The 24953-nt window shown below is 43.6% G+C and overlaps 1 protein-coding gene across 1 annotated transcript in view; it reads left to right on the top strand.

Moving 5' to 3' along the window:
• Positions 1 to 9545: 9545 nt before the first annotated feature.
• TINAG (tubulointerstitial nephritis antigen) overlaps positions 9546 to 24953 on the top strand; it is a 170239-nt gene continuing 154831 nt past the window's right edge. Inside the window, exon 1 of the mRNA XM_088479747.1 lies at positions 9546 to 9933. Coding sequence (XP_088335873.1) covers positions 9546 to 9933 — 388 coding nt within the window. The remainder of the gene's footprint in view (positions 9934 to 24953) is intronic.

Raw genomic sequence — 24953 nt, 5'->3', positions numbered from 1 at the left:
GGTGAATAATACTCAGGGGTGTAACTACATGACTTCAAGTAGGTACGGAAAGAGCAATGCTTTATGATGCCAAAGCTTTAATAAAAAGCAACAACAAAAAACAAGCAGCACACTGAGCATGCAGTAGAGTTCATTTAAAGAATAACAATGATCAAGTTAAGGAAAAGCATGGCATCTTATGTACGTGATGTGTCCTCCGCACTCTCTGTGGTATATTAATAGACGTTGAACTACTTAATTAGTGACGGGGTGAGAGAGGTAGAATAGAATCACATCATTATCTCAAAGCTACATTGGACTTTTACTACAGTACAACCATGGGGATTGGATTTTGTATCCATAATTGAGCTATATCAGCTTTTGCGGCTATAAGAATGTGGTCAAAAACATAGCATTTTTAGCCAGAGGGAATAGCAGCTGGGTACTACTGTTATAAAATACAGCTTGTATGTGCAGTGTGATAGCTTGGGAGATGGCACAGGGTATTGTTCTCTTTTATGTGGCTTAAATTTCTAGAGTATATCTATATTTAAGCTTTTAAAAGTTACAAGATGGAGCACAATTATCTTCGGTGAACAACATGACTGAGCAATAGTCAGTGTGTCATTCATAAAGTTTACATTTAGCCACATGGCATTTCCATACTCAAACTATCAAGTTTGTAGGACTAGCACAATATGATTTGTTCTTTTATTTATACAAATCAACAATGTGCCAAATGTTTATACAACACATGAAAATAACAGATATAAATATCTTAAAAACACTTGACTTAAGCAAGTGCTCAGTTTTGACACAGGAACATGAAAAAGGAATAATATAATTTAAAGAAGCAGTTAATACATATGGACAAAGACCCAATCTTATTTAAAAGTATATCAATATGTTATTGATGCAGGATCACAAAACAAAAGTATTAAAATCTTATCTGGAGGACAGGGGGGAAATGGAGAGGGTGTTAGACTTCTACATATCAAATAACCACAAGCCACCTTGTTAATTATGCTCAAATATATCCAAAGTAGTTGCTGATGGCAATTTTTTTTTTTACTTTCCGTATTGTCTCTGAAGCTTGCGCTTTGGGCCTGATTCAGTACGGCTCGCAACTGCAATTGCAATAGCAATTACACATGCAGTCTCACTGCGATCATATGCTAATCCTCTGCAATCACTATGCCGCCACAGCACAACATAAGGACACCCACCTTACCTTACACACATCCGTAATACTTGGCAAGACTGCTAAACCATCGGTAACATCTAATACCATCGCAGCCTCATGCACACATGCACAGGCTCTGACCTCACACAGAAATTGCTAACCTTCTGGTACACGGTGAGAGCTCAGGCTGCGTATGCCATCGCAGTGGCTAATTTATGCTTGCCCCTGCAATGGCATTCAAACGCACTGACACGTCTGCATTTCGCCGACCACCCCCCACCACCTCCCCCAAACGGTACTTCCTGTCAATCACTCTGCAATGGGTCTGCGTAGTCTCTGCGATCGCAGTCCCGATCGCAATGGCTGGTTCGCGCAAGCGCACTGTGATGCATTCGCATGCACAAAATGTAACAATCGGACGATTGCGTGCGGAATTGCAGTTACGATCCTGGCTGAATCAGGCTCTTTGTCCTCTAGGATACAGATTACAATTTCATCTATGAGAATATCATTAATCAATCAGGATTCCTCATTTACATCATGTAATCACAACTGTCTATTTGGCAGCTGGCAACATGTGTGTAATGATAATGAACACACTCTCCATATTTTTATATGCCTCTATTTGGGTTATTGAAAAGAGCCAACCAGTACATGAAGTTAAGTACGTATTCCTCCAGTTGAGGTTATATTTCATCTTTCTTTAGACCCCTTATTTTTAAGAGAATGCACTTTATTTTTATTTTATGTCCTAATATATGCTCAAATTGACTGTGACAATAGTACTATGGGAAATTATAAAGATGTGATAAGAAGACCATTCATTTGGAACTATCGATTAAAGATGGATCAATGCAAAAGCAAACTTTGGGTTATAATTTGTGCTGTCAAGTAGTAAAAAAATATACACATTTCTGATTATACCACCTTTTCTGTTGCCGTAATTGAACATGTTCTGAAAATCTTATAAAGAACCATGCTGGATAGGTATTTGCAAGCCCTGAACATATAGAGTAGAAGAATAACAATCCTGGCCATAACATACACGGAATCGGTATGAAATACCGCCAGCAGCATGGCCGGCGGTTCGATTCTCGGCAGCGCCTGGCCGACCAAAGCAGAGTTCCCGGCAGCTGAAGCCCGACAGCGCTGAAAATCCTGATCGTCGATAGGTAAGTATTGACTAACCAAACCTAACTCCCTAACCCTCCTTAGGGGTGCCTATCCCTAAGTCCCCCCCGGGGGTGCCTAACCCTAACCCTCCCTCCCCCTAGCCTAACTCTAACCCTCCCGGGGGGGGTGACTAACCCTAAGTCCCCCCTGGGTGCCCTAAACCTAACACTCCTCCCCCCCGCGGCTGTCCGCTTGCGGCACCCGGCATCCCTTCGATCGGGATGCCGGGCGCCGGTTTCCCAGCGTCGGGGAAATGTCAGGTGTCTACATCTAGACGCCCGGCATTTCAACCTCGCCGGGATATGATAGTCGGGAAGCCAGCTGCCGGTATTAAGGCAGCCAGCTTCCCGATTGTATACCACATACACAGGGTGCCAAAAAAATGCTTTACATAAAATGCAGAAAAAAATAAAAATAAAATAGTGTTGGTGAGGGTTATACCCTGGTATGGTATACAGGAAGTCTGTTGTTTAAACTTGAAATACAGTTAAAGCAACTTTTAACTAATCTTGGTGTAATTTTCATAGAAACAAACAAAGCACCCAAGTTCATCCATGATCCTTCTCTACCAAGTTACTGACCACTAGATGAGGGTGTGGAGCCCTGAGGTATGGGGGCCCCCTGTGGATTTCCCCTGTACACCTGTAGGCTAGTCCGACCTTGGGTAATATTGTCACTGGTTTGGTTGGCTCCCACAAGAGGAAATAAGGGGCAATCCTGTCTGGTGACTCTAAAGATTTCAATTGGAAACAAAATGGAGTGAAAGTGTTTAATTTTGGTATTTCAATAACTATAGAGTACTTTTACGATTTTCACCGAGATACACTAAATCATTCAAGGATAGCTCTAATTAAAAAAATGGAGTGACTGTTTTTTACCCTCATAAAATATATTTTTTTAAAAACATCAAATATTATCTGTCACAGGGGAATTAACCCCTCCTGCTCATTCCATAAAATCCACTTTGATGAAATTTAATGAAAATTAAGCTTAATTCAAATATTTTTTCAATAATGATAAATGAGGTGATACAAAGTTGCAGTTGGCTTGACTATGGGTGCATACAGAGACGCAATTGCTATTTCAGCAACAGGAAGATGCACAATCTCAAAAATGTTTTGAAAATGCATTGGGCGTTCCTGGGCAGTGACAGGGATCTGGCTAAGCAGACGCACATAGATGGTCTGTATTATGGGTGTGATAGGGGAGTGATGCAATCATGTCACTGATTGTGATTGCATACAGGATCAATCGCATAGGAGGCCACAAGTCAAACAGATAGGGCTGGTGCAAGTTTGATGGTGTGACCAATGGTGCATCTAAAGAGTGCATCAATACTGCGATTATGAGGAGTGTTTGCATTAGAATAAAGGATAGAACAAAGATGGTAAGTGGACATATTTGTTATCATGGAGGAGATAAGAATGGTTTGGAGGTGACAAAGAGTGCTGGCATGGTAGGCAGAGACACAGTGATTGGGACTTATGTGTATTTACAGTGTGGTATCTGAAATCTCAGCCAGTGGAGCACTCCAACATACTCAAATATAAGCACATGGTCCAAAGGTAACATGTGGTGCCTGAATAATAAAGAATGTTGGAGAACGCCTGATGGCCAGCTCTGGATTTGAGCAATGGAAGGGACACAGCAGTGGAAGGGTCCATTTTAGGGACAACAACCTACAAAATCATAGGCCCATGAGAGACCTAGCATGCTTCCCTTACCAAAAGAGAAAATGTTTTGCATTTAACAACATGCAGTGCACCAGGGGAGCTACCTGCCATTTCTAACACACCTGCATGATCTGCAGAGGTGGTCACTGCAGTAAGAGTACCGGGGGCAGTGCAGAACAGTCATACTCTTACCAAACAAGAGAGAATAATAGGATACATCTAATAGAGGCACACAAACCTAATACAAAATATTTAAAATTAACTTTTATTACTATAGTTGTTTAAAATAAAAATATCAAAGTGAACCTCCATCATAAAGATTTTTTAAAATTGTTTTATATATCTATAAGTTGTAGCAAAATGTATGGATAGATCCACCCAAGTGGAAAGTGAAAAGAAAAAGACAGTGATTAAAACTAGATTAGTGGATCCTGATCATTTTCAAATTACCACTTGTGTGTGAAAATAATTGTTGCAATATACAGATCAACAACCAGTGCCTTAGTAATACTATCTCAAAACTCCCACTTGAAAGGAGGATATAATAATACAGCTAGATGAAAAAAAGAGACAATACTGCTTTTTCATGTGATGTTGTTTTAAATGATCATTATAACATGAACACTGCCTTATATCTTGTACATATCAGTGACAGGTCTATTCTTTAGATCCAATCAATAGACAAACAGTCAGGGTGTTTCATAGTGATGTGACAGAATTGTATAGTCTTTGATATTATAAATAAGAAATTAAATTAGACCTGTCAGCATGGAGCTGATTACTCCATTCTGACCCCTGGTATATCACAGAGGCACATTTAGTTAAACACTGGAATATCTAAAATACTAATATGCCTATTTCAAGATAAATTCACAGATTCCATCAGGGTATTTCTTTGTGTTTTGCTATTTTCGTAAATAAGAAGCTGGACAGTATATACTGTAAAAAGACTGGCCATAGTAGTATTGTAATTATGTAAACACAACAGACAGCATATTGTGGTATTTCGGTTAGCGTTTGCCTGCTGCTAAGGCCCAGTGGATTTAGGAGCAAATCAGAGTATGTTTGGGTTCAGAGGAGGATTTGCTGCAGCAGGTGTATTCCCTACTGAAGTTTCTCAATTTAATTAGCTACATCATTCCTATGTCGGAAGTTGGAGATGGTGACTGCAGAGGTCACAAACTAGTTGTCTAGGGAGACTAAAGCTGGCCACACATCTAAAGATTATCTGTCCAACCAGCTGATTGGTTGGAATGAAAATCTGGTAAGGTATGAAAGCAAATGACAATCAGCAATTTGCTCCCAAATGCCAGAAAATGGACAAAAACTGTTGTTTGAACAAATTGTTTAGATCAATGACTGATGACCATTTTCATCTGTTTTCAGGCATTTAGGAGAAAATTTCTGATCATCATTTACTGCCATACGTTATCAGATTTTCATTCCAACCAATCATCTAGTTGGCTGGTTGGACAGATAATCTTTAGATGTGTGGCCAGTTTAAGGATTATGTTTTGGTGTGGGCATCTTTCTTTTACCAGTGACAGGATCTGGCCCTCTGCTCCAATTTCTTGCTCAGTGCTGTGTTTACAGATGCGCACAGTTTTCTTGGTTTCTGTGCTCATTTGTAAAGAATGTGGTACATGGATCGACCTGAGGGTCTTACTGCAAACCTCCTGGATTTGGAACTATTTCCAATTGTAGTGGTGGTTAAGTTGCGGTCACCTGAGCTTTGGTATAGGGACATATTGTTCTTGTGTGATAACTTAGTGGTAGTCCAAGCTTCATCCCCTCATGCTTTTCAGATGATAAAGCATTTAGTGCTCTGGTGCCTCAAGACCAACAAAGGTTTTCAGTTCAAAAAAGTGGTGGGGATCGACGACATTATAGTAGATGCATGTTTGCGCTGCAACTGGGTAAAGTACAGGGTGTTTGCTCCAGGGAACAATCATATGTGTTCATCTTGTCCTTCTTATATCTGGCAGATTTTCATGCAAATATACAAGGTCTCAGGCAGAAGGCCTTGGTTCCAGCTACTAAACATTAAGAAACTAAAGAGCAGTGTGGCATTTCTCACAATGCAGGTGGCGGTACAGTCATAGTGTGCAGCAATGCATGTAATATTACCTATGGATTTGCAACCAGAGGGGTTGATCCAATGGCTTCCGCTTTGGCTGGGAGTCTCTACTTTGCAAAGCTAAACAGCCGGGTTGATCCCACCAAATTATTTTTAATTGCCGATGATTTAAAGGCTTGGGTACAGGAAAAGCTCAATGATGGTGACAGGTGAAAGCCGATCTGAAGCTGTTGGAGGCTCTGATCTTGTCAGTGGGACAGATACTTTTGGATGATTTCAAAATTGCGCTGTTTTGGCTGGATGTTACTCAGCCCATTTTTGGAGCCTTTAAACTTAGCAAGCTTGTTGCTGCAGCTGAAGTGTTAGTGTCAGATTTGTTTTATAGGAATGTCCTGGATCAAAGGAGTATTTTATGTTGTAAAAAAAATTATATATTTAATGTGAAGTCAATCAGATTAGTAGGGCATCTGATATGAAATAGCTGATGGTGCATCTGTGAGGTAATGGTCTTGCCAACTGGAAGTGGATAAACCTCTTTCTAAGGATTATGTGCCCCATTTATCAAATATGCATAACCCCTTGAGTACCATTGGCCACAATAGGGACCCAGCACTGTTTTTCTGGCTTCAGCGAAGCCTTCCAGGCATTACTGGGTCCCCGCTGGGTGAAAGTGCCATGCACATGTTGTCAAAGCCGGATAATCAGCTGAGACAGAATCTGTTTACAATCGGAATCTGCACAACACCATCTCACGAATAGCGACAAGACTCCATCTTAGAAATAGATCACACAACGCCATTTTGTCAAAACCACAGAGTAACAATATTCCACAGACACATACCGACAGTGTTTAACATACATAAAAAAAATGACTTATTAGCATTAGAACACTTTTTAGTAATCCTTCCAGAAATCATGCCCTGATGTACACAAAGCCCATTCTGGGGACAACCTTGATACCATAACAAACACAGTATACTAGGAAAACAACTAACAATACACCAGAATACTGTGAGTGTTTTACATATAAATTGGGAATCCCTGTATATAGACAAGTATGGCTGTGGCAATTGAAATATAACCCAGACATTGATATGCACAATTGAATTTGTCTGAGTTAACAATGGTCAGAGGTTTTGCTTACCAGACACAGTGGCAACGACAATCAGCTGGGGGTTCCCACCCTGCTTGAAAGTGAACCTAGCTGTTTGTAACACCTTGCATTATAGATTTAAAAATATGTTAGTAAGAAATGAGATATTATATATATATATATATATATATATATATAATTAAATCCATCATAAATAGAGTCTCATGCATAAACACCGCACATTACGCACAGTTGCGCTGCTAACATGACATGCATTCACTAATGGAAGGTTTTAAGGAAATTTTAACTGGCTAGGCAAAGCCATCAACTGCTAAGCCAATTATGGCAAAAATCACTTAGGTGACAATTCACATTATTTTCAAAAATGTCTGATTGTCATATATACTAGTTATGTTATGTTGAGCCTTATCCAAAACAGTTAATTAGTCAGTATTCTGCAAGTACCTGTGATTTATATCCATTTTAGAGCACCTCACCAAAACCCTTGTGTGGTAAGAGCAGGGTGCTTGTCATTGAACAAAAAGTTTAAATCTGCTAATAATAAAGGTGCATCATACTGCTCGTACATTTGTGTGTGATAACTGTATAACAGTATGTTTTCATGATTTCTTAAATGTCAATAAGTAGGCCCTCTATGCACTGGTTTGTAGTCTATCATGTTCCCTAATGGAATTACTATCACTTGTCTGTGACTGTGTCCAGTTAGCTTCCCACTGCTGAATGAAAAATAGGTGCTATATACACATGTTCATCATAGATAATATATATGGTTTAAAACATTTATTAAAAATGGAATGAATGGAACAATAGATAACCAAAATACAATGATAAATTACAGGAAATAAACAATCTACATAAACTGTGAACTGTACTAGGTTGTTGGATGTGGCACATATACATACAGTATATTACAAATGGATGAGAATGATGAAACTGTAGCAGTTAATGCTCACAGTGGAATAATGTCTCACTCCAAAGGATGTATAACTGAGTGATGTCCAAAGAGTAACAAAACATCAGGTCACAAGTCACTGTTAAATGGGAACCGCTGGTAAATACCTGGCAATGGGGAGACCCATAAAAACGATCTCCAATGGTAGGCAAATGATGTGATCAGAAAATTTACCACCAACCGTGCCTGGTTTGAAGAACTGTCAGCTGGTCCGTGCCGATAGCGTGGCGTAGACTCGGCTCCTGCTGACTGGCTGCCTGCGTGTCTGGACTGAGGCTATCAGCTGGTCCATGCCGGTTGAATGGCAGAGACTCGGCTCCTGTGGGCTGGCTGCCCGCGTGTCTGGGCTGGGGGGCTGTCAGCTGGTCTGTGCCAGCCCCGTGGCAGAGACTCGGCTCCTACTGGCTGGCTGCCCACTGTATTAGCTGTCTCCCAGCAGTAGTATGGCCCTCTCCAGGTGGATGATGCGGGTCAACCTGAGCTAGGCAAGGTTGAGTCGCAGCTGGAGGGTGCCGTGAATGAATTGCAGTCCGTGCGGATGCTGGCCAGAAAGGGAGCAAAGAAATCTGTGTGTCTGGGGTCAGTCCAATGAATGGGAGCCGTGTGACTGTGTGACACAATGTTGAAACAAGTATCTGTGGGTCCTTAACACATTTCACCGCATACAGCAGCTTTTCCAAAATGGCAGAAGCTTCCCACTGCTCCCTGATATTTGTAGGTGCAGGATCTTGGGTGCAAATGGACCTCTCCACTACATCCCATAAATGTTGCTGGAGCCACCACTGGTGATGACAATACCCAATCTGGCAATTAAGTAGGCGATCCCAGTCTGTTCCCTGCTGCACCCATCTTCTGTTGTCAGATCAAACCTCTTCCAAGTTGTCCAATCTGCATTCCAGAACCAACTGTGAAACATCTCAGCATCCTACAGTTGTGAGCAGTTGAGTAATTTAAGTACTTGACAATACCTCATCTAGCACATTATCACAAACACACACATAACAAATGAGGAAACTGGTTCTAGATTATTGAGCATTAGCATAGTAGTGTACAATTAGCAGTATATCATTGCACAGTGCAAATAAGCATATAGTTTAGAGCATTATTTACAGGTGGCAAATATGATTTTATTAAGGATAGTTATGTTAAATGTAAGTAAAGTGTGTTTCTACAAAACTATGTGAGGTTCAAAGGCTATTTCAGCAAAGGAATTTTACTATATGTGTCTGTTTGTTCATTTTTATAGCTTTTGCACATTTTTCAGGCAGATCATTTGATAAAACTAGTTAATTGTTAATCAAAATCACCTTGCAAAGTTCAAGTTCAATAAACCTATATGTTAATATTCATTTAAGTTCCACCTCACATTGAGAAGAGCTACTTCCTAGGTGACAATGGACTGTTTCTGCCACATTCTCGTGTTTTTATGTTTCACAAGTTTTTTATTTTTAAAAGGACTTGTTTCTGGTAGACGTCTACCAGTAAACTTGTATTCTGCAGAGGAGAATAGCCTATTAAGAAGTTCCAGAGCAAAAAGATCTTTAAATACAGAAAGATTCTGCACCGAAGATGGCTGCTGCGACAGTAGAAATGATAACTGCAGTTTTTATTACATTGGGAAAAATGCAACATGTTATTGTGACAGATTTTGTGACCAGAAACCATTGGGACATGTAGACTGTTGCCCAGACTTCTGGCTGGTTTGCAGTGCACAGAATCTGCAACAGACTACAACAAGAATTGCTGCCTCCACTGTGCTCTCTGATTCATCTCATAAACAAGGTAAGGAGATGATAAGTTGGAGTCTTTTGAGAAGCAAGTTCTATTAACTTTACCCACTGAGTATACAGCATTAGCTTTGACGGCCACTATACTTGATCGGTAAACATTGAGCAAGGTAACTCTTTGCTATGTTTTATTGCATTATACATTACACAAATTATATCCCAAGAAAACTCGTAAACACAACATAGCAGCATTAACCCATTGTAGTACTGAAATTTACTTTTTATATGAATAGCTTTGCAAATGTGTAAAATAATTATAATATGTGCTTGCAAATGTTCATACAAAATTAAATATATAAATAATATTAGATCTACTATATACTGTATGTAACATGTTAACACTAGACCATACTATTGTGTTTTAGTGCAGCCATAGTACACTGATGCATGTTACCAGAAACTGCAGATGCAATAGTTGTAAAGTAGTAGTTACATTATCCCAAACTTATTTCACAGGTTTGCCCAGATAGTTGACTATGGCCCTCATTCAGAGCCGTACGCTCTGAGCAGAGCGCACGCTCTGAATGAGGGCCGCCCTCTATAAAAATGGAGCGTCCTCCTGGACGCTCGTATAGCTGTGGGTCACCACCCACAGCCTATACGAGCATGCAGTTTGATGGCTTCGATGGTCTTGACCATCGCGACCATTGAAACTGCGAGCCGGAGCCTGCGGTTGAGGTTTTCAACCGCAAGCCCCGGAGTGATTTTGGCTCTATCAGAGCCAAAATCACTCCCACTGACATCACTAGTGATGTCAGTGGGCCGGCTTCTGACGGGAGGCGTTCCCGTGGGAATGCCCCCGTCAGGGAGGCACGCCCCCGGCACGCCCACCAAAGGGGGCGTGCTGTCAATCAACATCGACAGCACGCCCCCTTTGATCAGACACAACGAGCGAAGGACTTTCCTTCGCTCGTCGCGTCTGGCGCATGCGCACAACGGAGCTCCCTCTGTCGTGCGCATGCTCAGTGCAGAACATCGACCCACTTGCGAGCGGACAGCCGCTCGCGAGTGGGTCTGAATCAGGCCCTATGCTCCCAATGAAATAAATTTTAATGCGAATGGCACAAGTAACATTCAGAATTTAATGAAAAAAATTTGATATTCATTTGAAGTTGGACATACAGTACCTGCGTTACAAGTGCAGACACAACATGTATATTGCAAATAAGCATATTTGCTTATTTATTTTGGGTTGTGCATATCTTACAATAGCTGCAGTTATTTGTATTTCTTTATTTATTTTACATACCACAAAGGTCTAGGCTGATGATGATCATTATCACGTATGTTGTCTCCAAGGGTTTAACACATGCAACCCATACACCTCCCAGGGTGAGGTTGGATATTTAAAGTGGAACTGAAAAAAAATCTTGTAGTAGCCTAATAGGGGTATGGCCAAACCAGCTACATCAAGCCTGTTACAATTAGGGGTGAGCGGGTTCGGATTTCTGAAATCCGAACCCCCCCGAGCCCCCCCGATCCGAGTCCGATCCGAGTCAGGCTCGACTTTTCCCGCCTGACTCGGATCTGAAATCGAGGCAAAACGTCATCATCCCGCCTTCCGAGTCTCGCGGGTTTTGGATCCTATATAAGGTACCCGCGTCGGCGCCATTTTCTCACTCGGCTGTGGACAGTGAAGAGGGAGGGTGGGAGTTAGGGCTGTGTAGTGTAGTGTAGTGTAGTGCTGCTGTTGTCCACTACTTCAAAGTCCATAGGGGCTGGCTGTGTTGTGCTGTGCTGCTGTTGTTAATAGGGGCTGTGTCCACTACTTCAAAGTCCATAGGGGCTGGCTGGACTGTGTTGTGCAGTCAGTTCTCCATAGGGGCTGTGTCCACTCCAAAGTCCTGTGCAGTGTCCCAGTCCTAAAGGAGTGCTGTAGTGTTGTCCAGGGGGTGCTCTGTCCATCAGGGGTGCTCCCCCCAAGTGCTAAAAAAATAATATATTTTCTGTGTTTGTGAATTGTGTGCGCAGTAGCCGCACGTGCATCAACAAAGTAGTGCCAAGCGTGCGCCTGTGTCATAAGTAAAGGGCCGGCTGGCTTGACCGTTAAAGGGTGCTGTAACCCCCGAAAGTACACTCCAGTCCAAACCAAAAAAAAATTATTTTCTGTGTTTGTGAATTGTGTGCGCAGTAGCCGCACATGCATCAACAAAGTAGTGCCAAGCGTGCGCCTGTGTCATAAGTAAAGGGCCGGCTGGCTTGACCGTTAAGGGTGCTGTAACCCCCGAAAGTACACTCCAGTCCAAACCAAAAAAAAAATTATTTTCTGTGTTTGTGAATTGTGTGCGCAGTAGCCGCACGTGCATCAACAAAGTAGTGCCAAGCGTGCGCCTGTGTCATAAGTAAAGGGCCGACTGGCTTGACCGTTAAGGGTGCTGTAACCCCCGAAAGTACACTCCAGTCCAAACCAAAAAAAAAATTATTTTCTGTGTTTGTGAATTGTGTGCGCAGTAGCCGCACGTGCATCAACAAAGTCGTGCCAAGCGTGCACCTGTGTCATAAGTAAAGGGCCGGCTGGCTTGACCGTTAAGGGTGCTGTAACCCCCGAAAGTACACTCCAGTCCAAACCAAAAAAAAAATTATTTTCTGTGTTTGTGAATTGTGTGCGCAGTAGCCGCACGTGCATCAACAAAGTAGTGCCAAGCGTGCGCCTGTGTCATAAGTAAAGGGCCGGCTGGCTTGACCGTTAAGGGTGCTGTAACCCCCGAAAGTACACTCCAGTCCAAACCAAAAAAAAATTATTTTCTGTGTTTGTGAATTGTGTGCGCAGTAGCCGCACGTGCATCAACAAAGTAGTGCCAAGCGTGCGCCTGTGTCATAAGTAAAGGGCCGGCTGGCTTGACCGTTAAGGGTGCTGTAACCCCCGAAAGTACACTCCAGTCCAAACCAAAAAAAAAATTATTTTCTGTGTTTGTGAATTGTGTGCGCAGTAGCCGCACGTGCATCAACAAAGTAGTGCCAAGCGTGCACCTGTGTCATAAGTAAAGGGCCGGCTGGCTTGACCGTTAAGGGTGCTGTAACCCCCGAAAGTACACTCCAGTCCAAACCAAAAAAAAAATTATTTTCTGTGTTTGTGAATTGTGTGCGCAGTAGCCGCACGTGCATCAACAAAGTAGTGCCAAGCGTGCGCCTGTGTCATAAGTAAAGGGCCGGCTGGCTTGACCGTTAAAGGGTGCTGTAACCCCCAAAGTACACTCCAGTCCAAACCAAAAAAAAAATTATTTTCTGTGTTTGTGAATTGTGTGCGCAGTAGCCGCACGTGCATCAACAAAGTAGTGCCAAGCGTGCGCCTGTGTCATAAGTAAAGGGCCGGCTGGCTTGACCGTTAAAGGGTGCTGTAACCCCCGAAAGTACACTCCAGTCCAAACCAAAAAAAAATTATTTTCTGTGTTTGTGAATTGTGTGCGCAGTAGCCGCACGTGCATCAACAAAGTAGTGCCAAGCGTGCGCCTGTGTCATAAGTAAAGGGCCGGCTGGCTTGACCGTTAAGGGTGCTGTAACCCCCGAAAGTACACTCCAGTCCAAACCAAAAAAAAAATTATTTTCTGTGTTTGTGAATTGTGTGCGCAGTAGCCGCACGTGCATCAACAAAGTAGTGCCAAGCGTGCGCCTGTGTCATAAGTAAAGGGCCGGCTGGCTTGACCGTTAAAGGGTGCTGTAACCCCCGAAAGTACACTCCAGTCCAAACCAAAAAAAAATTATTTTCTGTGTTTGTGAATTGTGTGCGCAGTAGCCGCACGTGCATCAACAAAGTAGTGCCAAGCGTGCGCCTGTGTCATAAGTAAAGGGCCGGCTGGCTTGACCGTTAAGGGTGCTGTAACCCCCGAAAGTACACTCCAGTCCAAACCAATAAAAAAATTATTTTCTGTGTTTGTGAATTGTGTGCGCAGTAGCCGCACGTGCATCAACAAAGTAGTGCCAAGCGTGCGCCTGTGTCATAAGTAAAGGGCCGGCTGGCTTGACCGTTAAAGGGTGCTGTAACCCCCAAAGTACACTCCAGTCCAAACCAAAAAAAAAATTATTTTCTGTGTTTGTGAATTGTGTGCGCAGTAGCCGCACGTGCATCAACAAAGTAGTGCCAAGCGTGCGCCTGTGTCATAAGTAAAGGGCCGGCTGGCTTGACCATTAAAGGGTGCTGTAACCCCCCGAAAGTACACTCCAGTCCAAACCAAAAAAAAATTATTTTCTGTGTTTGTGAATTGTGTGCGCAGTAGCCGCACGTGCATCAACAAAGTAGTGCCAAGCTTGCGCCTGTGTCATAAGTAAAGGGCCGGCTGGCTTGACCGTTAAGGGTGCTGTAACCCCCGAAAGTACACTCCAGTCCAAACCAAAAAAAAAATTATTTTCTGTGTTTGTGAATTGTGTGCGCAGTAGCCGCACGTGCATCAACAAAGTAGTGCCAAGCGTGCGCCTGTGTCATAAGTAAAGGGCCGGCTGGCTTGACCGTTAAAGGGTGCTGTAACCCCCGAAAGTACACTCCAGTCCAAACCAAAAAAAAATTATTTTCTGTGTTTGTGAATTGTGTGCGCAGTAGCCGCACGTGCATCAACAAAGTAGTGCCAAGCGTGCGCCTGTGTCATAAGTAAAGGGCCGGCTGGCTTGACCGTTAAAGGGTGCTGTAACCCACAAAGTACACTCCAGTCCAAACCCAAAAAAAAATTATTTTCTGTGTTTAGCCGCACGTATATATCAAATCGATATAACATAAATGGAGGACCAAACTTTCTCCGATAAAAATAAAATAGAGAAAGATCAAGAACCACTTCCTCCTAGTGCTGAAGCTGCTGCCACTAGTCATGACATAGACGATAACATGCCATCAACGTCGTCTGCCAAGGCCGATGCCCAATGTCATAGTAGAGGGCACATACAATCCCAAATGGCAAAGTTCAGGAAAATGACCTTGAAAAAGACATTTAAATCAGCTGAAGAGAAACGTAAACTTGCCAATATGCCATTTACGACACGGAGTGGCAAGGAACGGCTAAGGTCGATCCCTAGTATGTTCATGACTAGTGGTTCAGCTTCACATGACGATGGAAGCCCTCCTCCCACTAAAAAAATCAAAAGAGTTAAGCTGGCAAAAGCACAGCGAAGAACTGTGCTTTCTAAGAAGATATCACAAATCCCCAAGGAGAGTCCAAGTGTGGTGGTGGTTGCGATGCCTGACCTTCCCAGCACTGGACGGGAAGAGGTGGCTCTTTCCACCATTTGCACGCCCCCTGCAAGTGCTGAAAGGAGCACCCACAGTCCACTTGCTGATATGCAAATTGAAGATGTCACTGTTGAAGTACAACAGGATGAGGATACTGGTGTAGCTGGCGCTGAGGAGGAAGTTGGCGAGGAGGATTCTGATGGTGATGTGGTTTGTTTAAATCAGGCTCCGGGGGAGACAGTTGTTGTCCGTGGGATGAAAAAGCCCATCACGGTCATGCCTGGGCAGAAGACCAAACATTCCACCTCTTTGGTCTGGCAATATTTCTATCCAAATCCGGACAACAACTGTCTTGCCATATGTACCATATGTAAAGGTGAAATAAGTAGGGGTAGGGACGTCAACCACCTAGGAACATCCTCCCTTATACGGCACCTGCAGCGCGTTCATAAAAAGTTACTGTCAAGTTCAGAAACTTTGGCTAAGACCGTAAGCAGTCCAGGGACACCTAAATCCCGTTGTCCTGTTGTATCCAAGCGCCTGCAAACCACACCGTCAACTCCCTCCTCGTCAATTTCCTCCTTAGTTAGGATCGGAAGTAGTCCTGCAGGCCATGTCACTGGCATGACTGACTCTCCTATCCGGGATTCCTCCGGAGGATCCTGCATTGCTACGCCTACTGCTGCCGCTGCTGCTGTTGCTGCTGCTGGGAGTCGTTCATCATCCCAGAGAGGAAGTAGGAACACCACTACTTTTACTAAACAATTGACCCTCCAACAGTCCTTAGCGAGGAGGATGAAGTACGACAGCAGTCATCCTGAAGCAAAACGTATAACTGAGGCCTTGACTGCTATGTTGGTGTTAGACGTGCGTCCGGTATCCGCCATTAGTGCAGTGGGATTTAGACAATTGATGGAGGTAGTGTGTCCCCGGTTCCAAATCCCGTCTAGATTCCACTTCACTAGGCAGGCGATACCGAGACTGTACAGAAACGTCAGAAAAAGTGTCCTCAGTGTCCTGAAAAATGCCGTTGTACACAATGTCCACTTAACCACGGACATGTGGACAAGTGGAACAGGGCAGACTAAGGACTATATGACTGTGACAGCCCACTGGGTAGATGTATCACCTTACGCAGCAACAGCAGCAGCGTCACCAGTAGCAGCATCTCAGAAATGCCAGCTCGTTACAAGGCAGGCTACGCTGTGTATCACCGGTTTCAGTAAGAGGCACACCGCCGACAACCTCTTAGAGAAACTGAGGGAAATCATCGCCCAGTGGCTTACCACACTTAGACTCTCCTGGGGATTTGTGATATCTGACAACGCCACCAATATTGTGCGGGCATTACATCTGGGCAAATTCCAGCACGTCCCATGTTTTGCTCACACAATAAACTTGGTGGTGCAGAATTTTCTGAAAAGCGACAGGGGCGTGCAGGAGACGCTTTGGGTGGCCCGAAAAATTTCTGGCCACTTTCGCCATTCAGCGACTGCGTGCCGAAGACTGGAGCGCCAGCAAACACTCTTGAACCTGCCCCGCCATCACCTGAAGCAAGAGGTTGTGACGCGGTGGAACTCAACCCTCTATATGCTTCAGAGGATGGAGGAGCAGCAAAAGGCCATACAAGCCTATACATCCACCTATGACATAGGCAAAGGAGGGGGTATGCACCTGACTCAAGCGCAGTGGAGAATGATTTCCGTGTTGTGCAAGGTTCTCCAGCCCTTCGAACTTGCCACACGTGAAGTCAGTTCAGACACTGCCAGCTTGAGTCAGGTCATTCCCCTCATCAGGCTTTTGCAGAAGCAGCTGGAGAAAGTGAAGGAGGAGCTAAGACGGAGCGATTCCGCTCGGCATGTGGGACTTGTGGATGAAGCCCTTCATTCGCTTTGCCAGGATTCCAGGGTGGTCAATCTGTTGAAATCAGACCACTACGTTTTGGCCACCGTGCTCGATCCTAGGTTTAAAGCCTATGTGGTGTCTCTCTTTCCGGCCGACACAAGCCTGTAGAGGTGCAAAGACCTGCTGGTGAACACACTGTCAGCTGAAGCGGAACGTGACACGTCAACGGCTCCTTCTTCATTTTCTCCTGCAACTGGGGCTGCCAGGAAAAAACTTAGGTATCCTAAGCAACCCGCTGGCGGTGATGCAGGGCAGGCAGGACCAAGTTTGGACATCTGGTCCGGACTGAAGGACCTGGCAACAATTTCTGACATGTCTACTGTCACTGCATATGATACTGTCACCATTGACAGAATGGTGGAGGATTACATCGGTGACAGCATCCAAGTAGGCATGGCAGACAGTCCATACCTGTACTGGCAGGAAAAAGAGGCAATTTGGAGGCCCCTGTACAAACTGGCTCTATTTTACCTGAGTTGCCCCCCCTCCAGTGTGTACTCCGAAAGAGTGTTTAGTGCAGCCGGGAACCTTGTCAGCGAAAGGCGTAGGAGGTTGCTTCCACAGAATGTGGAGAAGATGATGTTCATCAAAATGAATTATCAGCTCTTCCAGGGAGACCAGCCTCCAGAAGGTACAGAGGGACCTGTGGTGGTGGATTCAAGTGGGGACGAGTTAATACTTTGTGAGGATGAGGATGTACACACTGAAGAGGGTGAGGAATCGGTGGATGAGGAGGATGAGGATGACATCTTGCCTCCATAGAGCCAGTTTGTGCAGGGACACATTAATTGCCAGCTTGTTTTGTGGGGGCCCAAACGAACCAATCATTTCAGCCACAGTTGTGTGGCAGACCCTGGCGCTGAAATGATTGGTTTGTTAAAGTGTGCATGTCCTGTTTATACAACATAAGGGTGGGTGGGAGGGCCCAAGGACAATTCCATCTTGCACCTCTTTTTTTTCTTTGCATTATGTACAGTTTGGGGCCTAGTTTTTCAAACTGCCATCCTGTCTGCCACTGCAGTTTCACGCCTAGATGGGTCACGTGTTTGTGCCGCCCACTCGTGTCGCTTAGCATAGTCATCCAGCTACCTCGGTGCAACGTTTTGGACATAAAAACACTATTGTGAGGTGTGAGGTGTTCAGAATAGACTGGAAATGAGTGGAAATTAAGGTTATTGAGGTTAATAATAGCATAGGAGCAGAAAAACCTACAAATTCTGTGATTTTAGCTGTTTTTATGCTTTTTTAAAAAAAAATACAGATCCAAAACACAAAACCCAAAACCCAAAACACGGAAGGGTGGTTTTGGCAAAACCAATCCAGATCCAAAACACGAAGAAAGATCCAGATCCAAAACCAAAACACAAAACACGAAAAGTGGCCGGTGCACACCCCTAGTTACAATAGGCAGACCTAACACACTAAAAAATGCCATATGGTACAATGTAGTATTTATTGAATGTAAAGAATTGAAAACTGGGATGTAAGAGGTCTGTGACCACATTGTGTAAACAAAAAGACATTTGAACCTCTGAATACTCAAAATACATTATTAATACAATTATGGAAATAGACTGTACTTATAAACAGAGAATATTAATTTGACATATTGCAATGCTTGCCGGATTACTACCTTTGCAATTTCTGATTCCCAGAGTTGAGGTAACCAAGAGGCATGACCAGGGGAGTGTCCAAAACCACAGTAGGGATAACATTTTAATTATCAAATTTCAAGCCATTTTCTTACCACTCTAATAAAGAGCCTTCTCATATCTCATTTTTTATGGCACCAGGGGTTCCTCGTGCCCATGTATACAGTATGTCTCAGATTGGCTGAATGTGCCCAAATGTCCTAGGACCTGATTCATTATGGATCGCAACTGCGAATGCAATAGTGATTACGCACGCATTCTCATTGAGATAGTATGCTAATTCACTGTGATTGCTGTGCCATCGCAGCACAACATAAGGATACCCACTTTACCTTACACACATCTGTAATCCTTAGCAAGAGCGCAAAATCATGTGTAACATCGAGTACCATCGCAGCCTCATGCACACTTCCACAAGCTCTGACCTTACTCAGGAATTGCTGACCTCGTCGCATGCTGTGAGTACACAAGCTGCGTATGGCATCACAGTTTATAATTTATGCATGCACCTGCAACAGCGTTAAAATGCACTGGCATGCTTGCGTTTCGCCGAACAACTCCCCCCATCACCCTCCCTATATTGTACTTCTAGTCAATCACTCTGCGATGGGTCTGCATAGTGACTGAGATTGCAGCCCCTATCACAGTGGAGTGTTCATGCATGTGCACTGCAATGCATAGGCATGCACAGATCGCAACAATTGGCCGATTGTGTGAGTAATCGCAGGTGCGATCCTTGCTGAATCAGGCCCCTAGTTAATGTTATGACCCATAGTAGTGTCCGAATTCATTTTATGACCCATAGTAGTGTTCTTGTTCTCATTATAACACACATTGCCCTAATTAACATTATGCCACACAGTGACCCCAGTTCACATTATGCCACATAGTGCTTCCAGTTCACAGTATGCCACACACTGCCCCAGTACACATAGAGGGGTGTTCAATATGAAACGTTAACCTCGCCAGCGAGGTTTTTGCCAGCGAAAAAGTATCGCGCGCGCTCCCGCTTATCCCCGTATTCAATTTGAAATCGTCGAAAACGGGACCCGGCGATACTTGGATCGGCGAAAAAAAACTTGAATTTTCAGGAATTAATTGTAGGAGCCCCCTAAAGATGTTCAGACCTCGGGGATCACTATGGGTACCCCCGTTTTTGCCTGCAGAAGTCGGGGTTTTTGAAATAGCCGTGCAGGTGTTCTTTTTCCCGACATTGAAGAAGTGATGCAGAAGAGCACTTAGGTTTTTTTTTTTCGTTTTTTTAAGTGGTCTCATCAAATTTGGGGTACATGAAAATGGGTACTAGCATATTTTTAAGTGCCTAAAGGTAATTTTTAAAAATTCTTCAAAAATGCACCTGCCGCTACTTTGCGCAATGAAAAAAACACCCGCCCCATACTTGGGGACCCCACCAGAAATAATTGTTTTACTTTGTGTTTTTTTTTACATAATTTTTTTTTTTTTTAAACCCAAATTTTTTTTTATTTTTTTTTAAGGGTGTCCTGATTTTTTTTTATGACATTTTTTTTAGAACATTTCCTTTTAAGGGGACATTCCCAAAACTACAGGCTATTTTTTATAAGCCTACATCCCCAAACCCCTATTCTGCATTTTTTTTCACTTGCTATAGTGCTTAGAAAAATTATCCCTGTTTTTTAAAAAATTACCCATGACCCCATTTAAGGAAAAAAAAGGGAATTTTCGGGAAATATGCCTGGGACCCCCCTAAAGATGTCCAGACATTGGGGATCACTATGGGTAACCCCGTTTTTGCCTGCAAAAGAAAGTTGGGTTTTTAAATAGCTTTGCAAGGTGTTTTTTCCTGCCGTGGCTATTAGAAACCCCGACTTCCTTCAGTAGTTAAAAATGAGGGTACCCATAGTGATCCCCCATGTCTAGACATCTTTAGGGGGGTCTCTAGAATATTTCATGTAATATTTATATGTAAAAAATTTAAAAAAAATGACATAAGGTTCCCCCCCCAAAAGCCAAACCTTCCTCAGGCTTGCAGCCAGTGGTGGTTTCTGAAAATACAGGGAACAAAATGTGTAGGTTTTCACTGTATTTTAAAAACTAACACCAGGCTGCAGGGACTAGTGCTGGTTTTAAATATAGGGGGCAAAAACAACGTGGGGTACCCCCTATATTTAAGACAAGCACCAGACCCAACCGACCGGGGTGTAATGCCACAGCCCGGAGACCCAATCACCGGGGCTCCAGGTCCAAAGCATTACACCCCAAGTCGGTCAGCGCAAGCCGGTGATCTCGGGGGAGTTGGGGACCCCCCAAAAAACGGTCCCCCCTCTCCCGAGCACCACAGGCTTACGGTGAAGCCTGAGGCTCATCCCCATACCTCTGGAGCGGTGGGTATGGGGGAAATAGGGGGGCCCAATAATGTAACACTATTGTACTTTACAGTGGAACTACAAGTGCCAGCATGCCTGCCATTTTGCACTTGTGGAACTACAAGTGCCAGCAGACATGCGGCACCTGTAATTTCACTGTAAAATAAATAGTTAAAAAAAGTCAAAACACACACACCGTGCCCAGCATAAGTTTATTACAGACACCTACCCATTCACACATTCTTACCTATACCAGAAGTTTCTGTCCCCTTCTCAAGTAGAGATCCTTAAAACTTGGCCCTGCAAGGAAGATTTCATACTCACCTACATCCAGCGTTGGTCTCCGCAGTAATCCATGGGATTTAAAAAAAAAAAAAACGCATTTAGCCGATCCACGCAACACAGCTATCTGTATGTGTGTTGTCACACATACAGATAGCTCCCGAATGCCTGCTACTGGCACTTCACGTGGGGCATTGCAGTCCCGTCAGCCAATCAGCGGCAACGCTGACTGTAGAGCGCCCGCTGATTGGCTCCGGCAACTGACAGTTCCCAAGTGGTGTGACTCGTCCACGTGGGAACTGTCAGTTGCTGGAGCCAATCAGCAGGCACTCTACAGTCAGCACTGCCACTGATTGGCTCTCTGGACTGCAATGCCCCGTGAAGTGCTGATAGCAGGCATTCGGGAGCTATCTGTATGTGTGGCAACACACATACAGATAGCTGTGTTCCGTGGATCGGGTAACTCGTTTTTTTGTTTTAAAACACCAATGGGTTACTGCGGTGACCAGCGCTGGATGTAGGTGAGTAAGAAATCTTTCTTGCAGGGCCCAGGTACCATGGATTTCTACTAGACAAGGGGACCGAACATCTGGTATAGGTAAGTATGTGTGAATGGGTAGGTGTGTTTAATAAACTTATACTGGACATGGTGTGTATTCTGTCCTTTTTTAACTATTTATTTTACAGTGAAGTTACAGGTGCCACATGTCTGCTGGCACTTGTAGTTACACTGTAAAGTACAATAGTGTTACATTATTTGGACCCCTTTTACCCCCATACCCACCAACCAAGGGGTATGGGGAAGAGCCCCAGGCTTCAGCGTAAGCCTGTGGTGCTCAGGAGAGGGGGGACCCTTTTTTGGGGGGTCCCCAACTCCCCTGAGATCACCGGCTTGCACTGACCAACTTGGGGTGTAATGCTTTGGACCTGGAGCCCCGGTGATTGGGTCTCTGGGCTGTGGCATTACACCCCGGTCGGTTGGGGCTGGTGCTGGTCTTAAATATAGGGGGTACCCCACGTCTTTTTTGACCCCTATATTTAAAACCAGCACTAGTCCCTGCAGCCTGGTATTGGTTTCTAAAATACGGTGGAACCCTACACATTTTGTTCCCCGTATTTTTAGAAACCACCACTGGCTGGCAAGCCTGGGGCTAGTTTGGCTTTTGAGGGGGGACCTTATGTCATTTTTTTTGTAAATTTTTGCTATTTTTTTTTACAGGTTCAACAAAAACGAGAATTTTTTGGAAATATTCTAGGGACCCCCCTAAAGATGTGTAGACATGGGGGATCACTATGGGTACCCCCATTTTTAACTACTGAAGGAAGTCGGGGATTCTAATAGCCGCTGCAAGTGCATAAATGCGACTTTGAAGAAAATGATGCAGAAGAGCATTTAGAATTTTTTGGGAAAAATAACTATGCCCAGCAAATTTGGGGTACTTGAAAATGGGGGTCAGCATATTTTAAAGTTGCTAAAGTGACTTGAAAAAATCGTGAAAAACCCTCCTGCCACAAGTAGCTGCAATGAAAAATACACCTGGGGCATACTTGGGGAGCCCCCTAGAGTCAAGTTCGCTATTTTTTAACTTTGTCCCCCAACATTTTTTTTTTGGCCCCCAAATTCAAAGTGCTTTTATTTGGGGTGTCCCGATTTTTTTTTTTTTTTTTTTTTACACAGATCGTTTCAAGGGGTCATTCTGAAGGGTGCAGGCTATTTTTTTTAAGCCTGCACTCCTAAACCCCAGTTCTGCTCTTTTTTTCGCCACCTATTCAGTGGTGAAAAGTTATCCCCGTTTTTTTCAAAGACTTTTCGAACCTGCGAAAAGTCTTTGAAATTGAATACAGTGTAAAACTAAAACCTGCAATATGACGTCATAGGTGCGATATTAACACAAAAAACTGAGTTTTCGCTCCATATTGAATTTTCCTAATAATGTCACACTGTAGTGTTCTAGTGTGTATTGGTAGACAACTTGGTAGACATCTATATGACTTGGGTGCAAGTGAACTGGGCCCCTTCTTATCCTCTGGGCCCCATAGTTATGGCACTCCCTGCAACAACTATAGCTACATCCATGCAATGAATGGGTTTTCAGAAGTTTATGCATGCACAGTTACAAATAATCACTCAACTACATGAACATTAGCATTGCTTGCTGCTCTAAAACAGACCCTTGACTTGTAGAAGTTCAGAGTCGCTTTAGCTAGCTGATCTCCCATTGCTGAGAGAAACAGTAGGAGAAATGTATGCTTTTTCTGAGGTATCCCTTTGTTATATAAGATTTAGGGCCATATTCAATTTGAGGCGAAAAGTCAGGTTCGGCGAAAAAGTATAGCGTGTGACGTCATTTCGCCAGGCGGAAACTTTTCGCCGAATTCAATTTCATAGACTTTTCGCCTAGGTGGAAAGCTAATGCAATGGACCCGGCGGAAAAGTTTTGCCTATGAATAGCAGGCGGAAAAAAGTGCAGCCTTACGACAGTCCCCCAAAAAAACACTAAAGAACCCCCCAAAAAGTACTTTTGTTTTGGGGATAAAAAAAATTAAAGTTGGGTGATAAAGTTAAAAACTAGCGAAATAGACTCCAGGAGGGTCCCCAAGTATGCCCCAAGTATTTTTTTGATTGCAGGCGCTTGGGCAGGTAGATTTTTCAAAATTTTTTAAACTTTACTTTAGCAACTTTTAAATATGCTACCCCCCATTTTCAGGTACCCCAAATTTGCTGGGACTAGTTATTTTCTCAAAAAAATAAGCTAAATGCTATTCACCACTTATGCAAAGACGCTAATTACAACCTATTGAGAACATTTAAGTACCCCAAATTCCTTCAGCAGGCCTATTCAGGGGTATCCATAGTGATCACCCATGTCAGTGCATCTTTTGGGGGGTGTCAGGCTGATTTCCACAAAACTGACAGGACTTTTCGCCTGTTTCAGTTTTGCCGGGTGCTGTTTTCGCGTCCTTTGAAACTGAATATGGCAAAAGGCGGGCGAGCACGGAAAGTGTTTTCTCCAAAAACACGCGATGTAGGCGGAAAGTCCAGCAGGCGAAAAGTCCGAACTTTTTGCCTCAAATTGTATACGGGCCTTAGCAGGAATAAATCCTTTCTTCAGCAAAAATTGGGTTACCACTGCTTGGTAAGTAGAACTCATAGTAAGTAGAGCCGGCTCCAGGCGCACCCTGTGCGTGCATCAACACTGGAGCGCCGGGGTCTGACTGTAGAAGATTCAACCCACCCACCCACTGCTGTTATTATTTTAAGCTCAGGGGGAGGAGGCAGTGAGGGAAGGGGTGGATGAGGAGCACAGGACTGCGCTGGGTCTCGAGTAACCTAGCACCTGCCCTGATAATAAGTGTTATGGTTTGATTCTGATTAATTCACATCCAAATTTACAGGATAGTTTAAAGTTTAGTGAGTAGAGGATTTGCATTTAAATTTTAGAACTGGTTAATGCAGGTGCAGATGCACAGAATAAATGTGTACAGTTAAATAAAACAAGAACACCAGACAGTTTAAGGGGGCCACTAAATTCAGCTAACTAGTCCTCTGTTATGGAAAATAAAATAAATGAACCCAATCGCACTAGTACATGCAAAAATAAATGCTTCCAATATTAGTAAGGGCTAATGTTCTCACAGCTACTGTTCTAATTAAGATTCTATATTGTTTTAAGAA

Source organism: Taudactylus pleione, unplaced genomic scaffold, assembly GCF_031769625.1.
Source record: "Taudactylus pleione unplaced genomic scaffold, aTauple2 ptg000244l, whole genome shotgun sequence".
Lineage (NCBI taxonomy): Eukaryota > Metazoa > Chordata > Amphibia > Anura > Myobatrachidae > Taudactylus > Taudactylus pleione.
The sequence above is the reverse complement of the archived record's forward strand: the minus strand, read 5'-3'. Positions and strand labels throughout refer to the sequence as shown.